The sequence below is a fragment of the Mytilus edulis genome, chromosome 4 (genome assembly GCF_963676685.1).
Source record: "Mytilus edulis chromosome 4, xbMytEdul2.2, whole genome shotgun sequence".
Taxonomy (NCBI): domain Eukaryota; kingdom Metazoa; phylum Mollusca; class Bivalvia; order Mytilida; family Mytilidae; genus Mytilus; species Mytilus edulis.
The window spans coordinates 69,908,754-69,919,442 of NC_092347.1; the positions used below are offsets into that span (position 1 = coordinate 69,908,754).

Below are 10,689 nucleotides of genomic sequence, written 5' to 3' on the forward strand. Positions count from 1 at the left end.
ATAAAAACAAACTAATATGTAACAAAGAATCTCAAAATGGCATATAGACCAATCTTATTAGCAAAATTTAAAAACAAGAATGCACAAATTAACCATAGTACAATAACACATTGACGGGATGTTTAAGTAGAGCCACATCCTATATGTGCCAAAGAAACATAAAAAGCCATATAACAACCTTAATTGGCTATACAGCCCCTACATGGTCGGCCCAGGCTTGCCCCTTAATGGGCTTTTAAATATTTTCATTTTTACCATTAGGTAATTATAGATTATATATTGAAGTTTTTAACGACTTTGACTGGCTATATATGTACCGCCCTTGCACAGTTGGTAGACTTCATCTTGCATTATAAACTAGAAGCTCACAATAGGTCTAGTTCTTTCCTTAAATTGCCAAAATATAGACAGATAAGCAGTTGATGGCTAAATAATACTGTTGATTGCAATAAAACAAAATGTGTGATTAATTGCATTATTCAGACTGATTTATCAAAAAACTAATTATTTGTGTTCGTTCAAATCATATTGTCAACTTATTCATTTGAGGGGAGATAACTCAAATCAGACAAATGTAACATCCTTAGAGTATCAACAAAGAAAAAACATTGTTATTACAACATGCATGGTCATATCTTAGAACAAGTTCAATCTGCAAAATATTTAGGCATTACTCTTTCTTCAGACCTCAAATGGAACAAACATATTCAACAATCAGCAGCAAAAGCAAACCAATCATTAGCATTCATCAGACGTAATCTAAAAATTAATTATAAATTAGGCAGCAACCATTTGATTTTCTGGGGGGGCTATGGTTTTTTTTTCTGTGCAAACTTTTTTTTTCGCCTGCGGCGAAAAACAATCTATTTTTTTCGCGACAAGTCGAAAACAATTTTTTTCTTTCAATTTTAGCATTACATATAGTGGCAGCTGAGGGTGAAACAAACAAATTTTTTCTCAGAATCAAAAACAAATTATTTTTTTCTCCAAAAACTGGAAACAAACTTTTTTTTCCAAAAAAAACCATAGCCCCCCCCCCAGAAAATCAAATGGTTGCTGCCTTAGTTAAGGAAAGAGCCTACCAAACAATAGTTAGACCAAAACTAGAATACTGCTGTACAGTTTGGGATCCATACACCTCAGAAAATATATATAAGTTGGAACAAGTACAAAGAAGAGCTGCAAGATATACTTGCAACAGATACCACAATACCAGCAGTGTATCTGAAATGATAGAACATCTAAAATGGCAATCCTTACAAGAACGCAGACTAAAAACCAGACTCCAAATGTTGCACAAAGTCATCAACAATGAAATTGCAATACCATCGCAAGATATACTCATAAAAAGCCAGTTTAAAACAAGAACTACCCATCAACAGACATACAGACAACTTCAGTGTAATAAAGACACCTTTAAATTTTCTTTTTTCCGCCAAACAATCAAAGATTGGAACAAATTACCACCCGATATCTCAAACCAAACCTCTACAGACAACTTTAAGGATGCACTCACTCATGAGGTGCTCCTTAAAACATACTCTCATCTAAACTAAATGTGCTTATTGTTTTTATCTTTTAGTTATAAAAAAAATATATATAAAAAATGTAAAAATTGAAACTTAAAAAAATGTAAATTTCATAAATAAATAAAAGTAATAAAAAAAAAATGAAATTAACTTAAAGCGACCTCATACAAGCATGCGCCAGAAAGTTATCCTCAAAAAGTTGATGGTATTCCGTAACTAAAGTAGAAGAAGAAGATATTTTTTTATGAAAGGATGAAAGAGAAATTTTATTTTTTTACCTGTTGCAAGAAAACAAGGTCGGTGACAACATTTTTTGTTTTATTTTATTAAAACAAATTTTAAAACCTATTTTCTTGCATTTCATTTCAATATCCTATCTCATAGGTTTCTTTCCATTTATATTTATAATAAAGTGTTTCTTCAACCTGTGTAAATTTTGACAGTTTTGAATGACTTTAATATAGAATGTCCTAAATATGACGACATACCGTCATTTATCATTAACTGAATGGTTAATTTTATTTATCAATAGACGTTAGCAGAATAAGAGGGTTGGAAAGACTAATCTAATATTATCACGTATTTCAGTTCTAAAGGTTCGTGGTTGTAAACTGCTCAACAGTACAGTATTTGGTTATTAGTCATACTTGAACAAAGACAACTTCCTTTTCCGGTTTTGGCCATAACGTGAAAGGTAGAAAATATTTACCATAGACTTAAATCCTGCCCTATTCTAATCAACACATTCATCATCTAGCAAAATTAAATTGCTTTTTACAGTAAATAAAAGAAACTCTCAAACCTCTCTCCATCAAATTGGCTAAGCTTTATACATAGTGTTCATAATTCTATATTTGTTTTTATGGGTAACGAAATTTTTGAAGAAACTGCAAATAACTTTACAACTTGCAGTAAACTTCTAGTTGAGCGACTTGGCACAGTATTAACGATATACAACATGCCCTTCGTACTAGGCATTCGAAATATGCAGGTGACCAGGCAGTGTATAATGTTTGACTTCTGTAAAAATGAAGTAAAATTAGTAAATTATATGAATACACATTTATGTCAAGAACAAGTTCTGAAACATGACGAGTTCGACTGGACTTGCAAGTATAGACATGATGTATTTCTGCGTCCGACAGCCTTTTCTCGATTAAATTTCTGAATGTCAAGACCTTAACTTCTTTACTAAAAAGTCTAAAGTTTAGACTTTACACCATATGCATTGTATCAAAACAATTATTTGCTGACCCAAACATTGTAGTAATAGAATGTGCTTAGGCTACACAATATTGTCTTTTACATGAGTCTCTAAGGACATGCTCAGCTGCTTTATTATATTAGTATGTAAGCTGTTAGCTGCGGAACCGTAGCTTTTAGGTCCTTATGTTATTTTTTTACTATTTGCGGACCATAGACCTACAGATTTTTCCTTTTTCTAAACGTTCGGAATTGCGACCAAGGTTCAGGTCGCACTTATTTCCCCAAAAAATATTGTTTATAATCCATTCAAAGCTTGTCAATATATATAGTTAGTTACATTAGACATTTTTCTAGGATATTACGTACCTATTTATGTTTGAATATTCATTTCCTTACCACTATTATCGAATTAATCCCATTTGTATACATTCTCCGCCTATTTTTTTCAGCCTTATTGAATCTCCTCGTGAGTCACGATTAACAAGAAAAGATAACTCTTATCGTAAAAACGTGTTATTGTGCTTACGTTGTCTTTTATTTTAATTTCATGACTTTTTTAACTTTAATTAAAGTTAAATGCTAACAGAAATAATCATTCTTCCCTGCAATTAAAATATTTCGTATGAATTATGTTGTAAAGTCTTAAAAACATTCGATTCTCGCTAAGAAATAAGTGAACAAGCTTACACATGTTTTCCTATAAGAGTTATCTTTTCTTGTTTTTCATAGGCGTTCCTCACCTCCAACATAGGAGATCAAGGATATTTGAGTTATCTTTTCTTGTTTTTTATGACGTCACGACAAGATTCAATAGGCGGAGAATGTAAACAAATGGTTTTAATATTAGATAATTGTGGTAAGGAAATGAATATTCAAACATAAATAGGTACGTCATATCCTAGAAAAATGTCTAACGAAACGAACTACATGTATATATATTGACAAGTTTTGCATGGATTATAAACAATATTTTTTGGGGAAATAAGTGCGACCTGAACATGGGTCGGAATTCCGAATTTTAGAAATAGGAAAAATCTGTAGCTCTATGGTCCGCAGCTAATAAGCTGTAAGATAAGAGAAAATATAATAGGCTATGTCACAAATTAAAGTTTTCAGCGAAATCATACGTAATGTGAGGAGTGGTTATCAAGCTTACTTTCACCAACCATTAAACTGTCTTGGGGAAGGGAGATCCATTACACTTAAAAAATGCTCAGTCTCTAATAATTCAATTTTGGTGTTATGATGCTCTATGTAGTCATGATCTTATATATATTTTTAGATATAAAGGCCAAGATGAAGTTCAACAAAATGGTGTCGTCCTCTCGTAGGAAGAATAGGAAGCGCCATTTTAATGCACCATCCCATGTAAGGAGGAAGATCATGAGCTCTGCTCTGTCAAAAGACTTGAGACAGAAATACAATGTCAGAAGTGTACCTATTCGAAAAGATGACGAGGTTCAGGTAAGTCCAATATTTGCTTCCTATGCAGAGGAGGAGGTCTAGTAGAAATAGACATTAACTTCATCTATTCAAGATTCATCACACATGTTTTCGTAAAAATAGTTGTTGACACATCAAAATGTATACTACATGTAGTACAGACTAAAAATGTTTAAATGCATTGGCAGAACTGAAGTGCAATATATCAAAACATTTTGTGTCACTAAAACTAAAAAACTCTTAGATGTAATGAAGATGTAATGAGTTTTTTTGTCAATTAAAGAAGTTGTCACTACAATAGAAGATTGAAAGTATTACTGTGTGGAAAGTATGAAACGCCAACAGTGATGAAAAAATGAAGAGAATAAAAGAAAGTTATACCTAGTCAGAGATGGGTCCGATTACTTTCAATGTAATTGATTAAATTAAAATTACTTTGTCATTTGTACGATTAAATTAAATTAATGATTACATCATTTCTGAAAGTGCCTGATTAAATTAATGATTACATTAGCAAAGTAATCACGATTACATCTGATTACAATGAATTTAAAAAAAACAACATTTTGAATGATATGAATGAATTAACATTTGATACAACTAAAGCACAATTTAGAAAGGATTTTTTTTTGTATATATTAGAAAATGATAACTTAAAACTTCATCTATTTAATAAACCACAAAAGTTCACAACATACATACATGAACATTGTGTCACTGGTTATGACCTATTACACTTTATCTGCATTGATCTCTGAATTATTTTGACTTCAATTGAATATGGCATTATAAAGAGTTTGCTGTTTGTCATCTGACCTCTTTGAGACTTTATATGTATTTCAAGGTGCAGTTTACAGAAGTTAAAATATGGATGAAATAAAGTTACCAGTTAAAAACTATGTAAAATTTTAATAGAATTGTTTAATCAAATTGTAAACAAAATACAAGTCCTATAAATCATTGCATTTTACATGTCTAGTTTAAGAAAATACAAAAATTTGCTTATCTTGAACAAGATATTTGTCCAACTTTTAATTTAGTTTGTGCTAATTAGATAAATTTTCACATGTCTGATTAATCTTTTATCATTTACATTGTCCTACAGCTATACTCAATTGGAAATTGCAATAAAAACAAACCTTAATTGGTTTCCTATTCAAAGTTGACAAAAATCACAATATTAACAAAAGATCATAATTCAGGATTAAAGAAAAGTATAATATTACTTAAATATAACAGTTATTATCAAATATATATGTACATCTTTAAATTGTGAATATATGTACAATATCTTTTACTAAGGCCAGTACAATATATTTTACTAATTGTATCATATGTCTCTTCTTGGGCTATAAATGAAGACTTTTCAATACTGTAACAGTTTAATTTTTTTTGAAGTATACAAATTAATAAACATGCTTTATAAAGTAAACAAAACTATCTTAACATGCAAATATTAATTAAATAAGAATAACAAAATTGTTCATTTATTGACCATAAACACAGTTTAAGATTTTTTTTTCATTGTAATCAGAATGTAAACCAAAAGTAATCAGGATTACAGGGTATTTTGAAAAGTAATTGATTAAATTAAATTACATGTAATCAGATTTTTGGCTGATTAATGATTACAATGATTACTTGAAAAATTGTAATCAATTACAGCTGATTAACGATTACAATTACAATTACCCCAAGTCTGTACCTAGTTCTTGTCATGCCATATTTGTATATGCTAAAATCAGAAAAGTGCAGTGGAATATAATTTTTTTAAATCGTTCTGGACCTCCAATGCAACTTATGAAGATCCTTATACTACTTTGAGAACCTCTTATTAATGGTGAGGAAATTACATTTTATTGTTGCTTTTTGTGTAAAAATTGTCATTACTGACACATACAAAGTTATTGCTACAAATGTGCCTTTTCATAATGCATACATGTATATATTACATTACTTTATAGGTAGTCAGAGGTCATTATAAAGGACAGCAAGTTGGCAAAGTTGTTCAAGTATACAGAAAGAAGTTTGTGATATACATTGAAAGAATTCAGAGAGAAAAAGCCAATGGAGCTTCTGTCCATGTAGGAATTGACCCATCAAAGGTAAAAATAATACTAGGTTGCATTTCTGTAAATATTGACAATGCAATTTCCCATAGGAACTCCTTTTACAGCTAAAACTGTACCACTTTTACTATGAAGTTTTGAATAAAATCTGATCCTAGAATTGAAAGTTCATATGCACTACAATTTTTTTCAAAGGTCAAAATATAGGGCTGTGCGGCATATTTTCAACGTTTATATGCCCTGAACTTCTCACAGTTTAAACTAACACTAATTTTCTTAACTTCCCCTACCTCGAATAAAAGGTTACCACAGATTTCAATATAAACAATTGCACATGTATGTTTACTGGTAACATTTCCAAGTTATGTCTCTATGAGATGGAACACAGAGATCATAACTGGGAACCAGTATGTAAACAAAATTAATTTTCTATGAATATTCTAAATCTCCCCAAAAGAGGCGTGGTTTGAGAAACAGCTGTATTTACAAAGTGCAACCTACTAATCATCAAAAATGATAAATTTACATCAGTTGAAATTGAAACAGGACGAGAGTACTGCTGAAGATGTTACACTTTCACTGCAAGTAAGAAGCAGGGTCTTCTCTTTGTTCAATTAGTCTGATATTACTAGAAGTTGTAAATATCTCAAATGAATTCTTTTTTGTATAAATGACATTAACAGTTCAGATTTGATTTAAAATAATCTTGATAGCCAAATTAAATTGAAAATGCGAAGGGTATTGTAAACCTGATTGGAAAGTAATCAAAACAGGGTGGGTGCTTAAGAAATATGTATATCTTTGATGTCCTGGATTACCTGTTGTACACAGGAACGTTGTAATTTAAATATAAAAATTGGATACAGAAACAATTTTCTGTTAACTGACATAATAAGTAGAATAATTAATGCATGTGTTTAGCACCAGGGTTCAATCTTTGTGGTTTTGCTCTGTAGTTATACATGCTATAGTAAACTTTTGTAAACCCTCCTGTCTATATTTTACATATCTAGATGGGTTCCTTACACTCAAATACATTTAAACATTGCATTTGTTAAAATATTTTTAAAAAAAATTTCAAAAACTTCTCTAGGTCCCTGTACAAATGCAGTCACCAGACCTTTAAGGATTGTCGTAAATTTGCTTGAAATATTTGCCGCATGATATAAAGAAAACAACAATCTATCATTAATTTTAATTTAAGTTGGTGAAGAACCATTTATTAAATTAATAGAAGTTTGATAGACAATTGTATTTTAAATTTTCACTGAAAACCATAAAAAACACATATTTCAAACAGTAATCAAAAATTGCCTGCATTTTAGTATTTTCCAAATATTTGCATTTACAGAATATATGAAACTCAATCACAAAGATTTTCAAGACTGCCTGAAGTAAAAAAAAAAGTATTGTAGGCCTACGGGAGTGTCATCTGTTTATATTGTTTGTTGATTTGATGTCACCATATGACATAATTGAAAAACAAAATCCAATGTAAAAGCACAACATGCCAATAGGTCACTAGGTACTAATTTCTCATTGGCTTTGGCAAAACCATGAAATTGAATTCCCCCCCAAAAAAAAAATTGGTACCCACGAAATAATAAATGAATCCCCAGTATACCCAAAACATACAACAAGAGCCCTGCTGTATCAATATTATTTATTTTTCCCTTGCCAGAATTGAAAAATTTCCACATTAATCAAACTTTTTCAAAGAGTTAATAACTGCAATGATACATGTATAAAATATATGAAGTTGACAATTTTACCTTTGATATAAAATGCATGTGTTTAGCACCAGGGTTCAATCTTTGTGGTTTTGCTCTGTAGTTATACATGCTATAGTAAACTTTTGTAAACCCTCCTGTCTATATTTTATGTATCTAGATGGGTTCCTTACAGTCAAATACATTTAATCATTGCATTTTGTAAACATATTTAATTGAAATACAGTAACATTTTAGTACCCATGCATTCCCCTCAATCAGCTGTCAGCTTCCTCAGCAATTAATTTTAATCCCAAATATTTTCTGTGTTTATAAGAACATAGAAAGTTGTATCATGGTATCAAACTCAGTTCATCAATACTTTACACTGTAATACAAATTTGCTTTAAACAATTATTGATGATTTAAACACACCATTTGGATTAAAGGAAGATAGATCCTTATGCTCTATAGTACTATACACACAATTTTTAATGTCTCAACAAAGTTCAAGTGTTTTGTTGGCTTGTATATGCTGATCAAATAGCTACAAAAATTGATCCCTATGATAATAAATGATTCCACAGTATGTCTTAACCAGAACATAAAACAAGCTTAAGTCTGCTGTGAAAATGTACCTTATTCTGGTTTTGGAGAAATGAACAGCCTATTGTCTTTACACAACTTCCAAAACTAGAAAAACAAGCCATAGTATAACTTAAAAGTACCTCCAAAGTTTACAGAGATCACAAAAAGTTATGAACTGAAAGATTTGACCATCAAAGTTTTGCAAAAAAATAGACACAATATGGATATTTTGCAATATAAATATTGAATGGAGAGGACCACCAGATCTTCTTCCAAGCCTTTATTATCATGATTGTATAATTATCTGCAATGATTTAAAACACAAATTTTACCTTTAAATTGAATGCATGTGTTTAGCACCAGGGTTCAATCTTTGTGGTTTTGCTCTGTAGTTATACATGCTATAGTAAACTTTTGTAAACCCTCCTGTCTATATTGAACATATCTAGATGGGTTCCTTACAGTCAAATACATTTAATCTTTGCATTTATTTAAATAATTAATTGTATTACAGTAACAACTTCCCATGCACTCACCTCGATCAACTGTCATCTTCATCAACATGTTGATTTGAATCCCTAATATTTAAAAAAAAAAATGCCAAGTTGAACTATGTTCCTATTTCAAAGGAATGTTACTTAAAGAGATCACTTCTGGTTTTCCCAATGAGTGACTGATCTAAAGGGGTAAATTTTATGTTCAAAATAAGATTCCTTTCCTTCCGGTAATCAAATAAAAAAAAAAATTATACTTATTTCTAATCGGTTTTATATATGCACCTAACTTGATATTGACAGTAATTCATATTGACAGTAATTCTGTCAAAAAATATACATTGTTTTCATGGTATGTTCAGTATTGCAGTCTGCACCAAAATCTCTTCCAATTACTAGTCTGAAGAACAATATTCCAACAGTTTTAATTTCTTATGTGTAAACAAAGTTTTGCAAATACTTAAGGTGGTACCCAACACCTAAACTAAAATTAATTTGGCTCGTTTATTTTTCTTCAAATTTTGACAAAATATTTACTTTGATGCTTTGACAAAAATATAAAATTTTCAAAAAATTTGAACCAACCGTTTAATCAGAAAAAATACACTGGTTATATAGCAGTTTGACGAACACTTCTTTTGATCATTGAGAAGCTTAATATTCCCTTAACAACACAACGTCATTAAAACGTTCTGCTGATTTTACAGAGTTATCTCCCTGTAGTGTTAGGTACCACCTTAATGGTCTGAATAAAATGTTGCTAGTCTGGGGCTTCAGACTAGTGGCTAACAGTGCTGACTGGTATTGATTTTGCTATTAAATGCATGTATATGAATTTAGCACCAGCTGGATTCTGTCTAGATGTCTTTATTCTGCAGTTATATATGCTATAATAACTTTTGTTTATCCTCCTGTCTATATATAACTTATATTTTCTCCAGGTCTTGATTTAAATATATTATTTTGTTGGCATGGATGATTCTTAAAACATCTTTATGAAAAAAAATACATATATATTTGTTTTAAACATTTGTGCATTATTATTTTGTAGGTAGTAATTGTCAAATTGAAGATTGATAAAGACAGGAAAAGGATTCTGGAACGTAAAGCCCGATCCAGACAAGTCGCTGACAAAGGCAAACACACAGAAGAAACTATTATGGAAACTTCATAAACTATTAAATATCATGGGAAATATGGTGTTTCATTTCATGTGTCAAATACTTTACCAGTAATACTTTTATTTAAAGTTCCTATAAATGGCGGTTTGCCATTCTCGAAAGAAATTGATTTTTTTCTTCATCAAAGACCAAATGCTGTAGAAGTTAACGACTTAAGTCACTGTATGGCTTTCAATAATAAACATAATCCATATTGCATAGCAAGCTATCAAAAAAAACTTGAAATGGCAAATATAAAACAATTCAAGAGAGAAATCTAACTGCCTGATTTAGGTACAAATCAAGAAACTAAAAACAAATATGAAATATAGCTTCAATTGACAACAACATACTTGCATATTCCTGACCCAAGACAGCTTCACATAGAATGAGGTGGGTTTATCAAGGTTTACTGGGACTGGAGTAACTGAACATATCTGGTGTAACTGAACATGACTAAAAAATCAATTGAAAAGAGTTTGAATTGTCAA

At 30.5% G+C, this 10,689-nt stretch overlaps 2 protein-coding genes across 2 annotated transcripts; both read left to right on the forward strand.

The window, feature by feature from the left end:
* Window positions 1–1,049: 1,049 nt before the first annotated feature.
* LOC139521499 (uncharacterized) lies at window positions 1,050–1,556 on the forward strand. Its single transcript, XM_071314972.1, has one exon. The coding sequence runs from the start codon at window positions 1,050–1,052 to the stop codon at window positions 1,554–1,556; it is 507 nt and encodes a 168-aa protein (XP_071171073.1).
* Window positions 1,557–2,099: 543 nt separating this feature from the next.
* LOC139520346 (large ribosomal subunit protein uL24-like) lies at window positions 2,100–10,233 on the forward strand. The gene is made up of 4 exons (XM_071312914.1): window positions 2,100–2,223; window positions 4,018–4,199; window positions 6,143–6,283; window positions 10,090–10,233. The coding sequence occupies exons 2-4, from the start codon at window positions 4,032–4,034 to the stop codon at window positions 10,210–10,212; spliced, it is 432 nt and encodes a 143-aa protein (XP_071169015.1). The 5' UTR covers window positions 2,100–2,223; window positions 4,018–4,031; the 3' UTR covers window positions 10,213–10,233.
* Window positions 10,234–10,689: the final 456 nt, after the last annotated feature.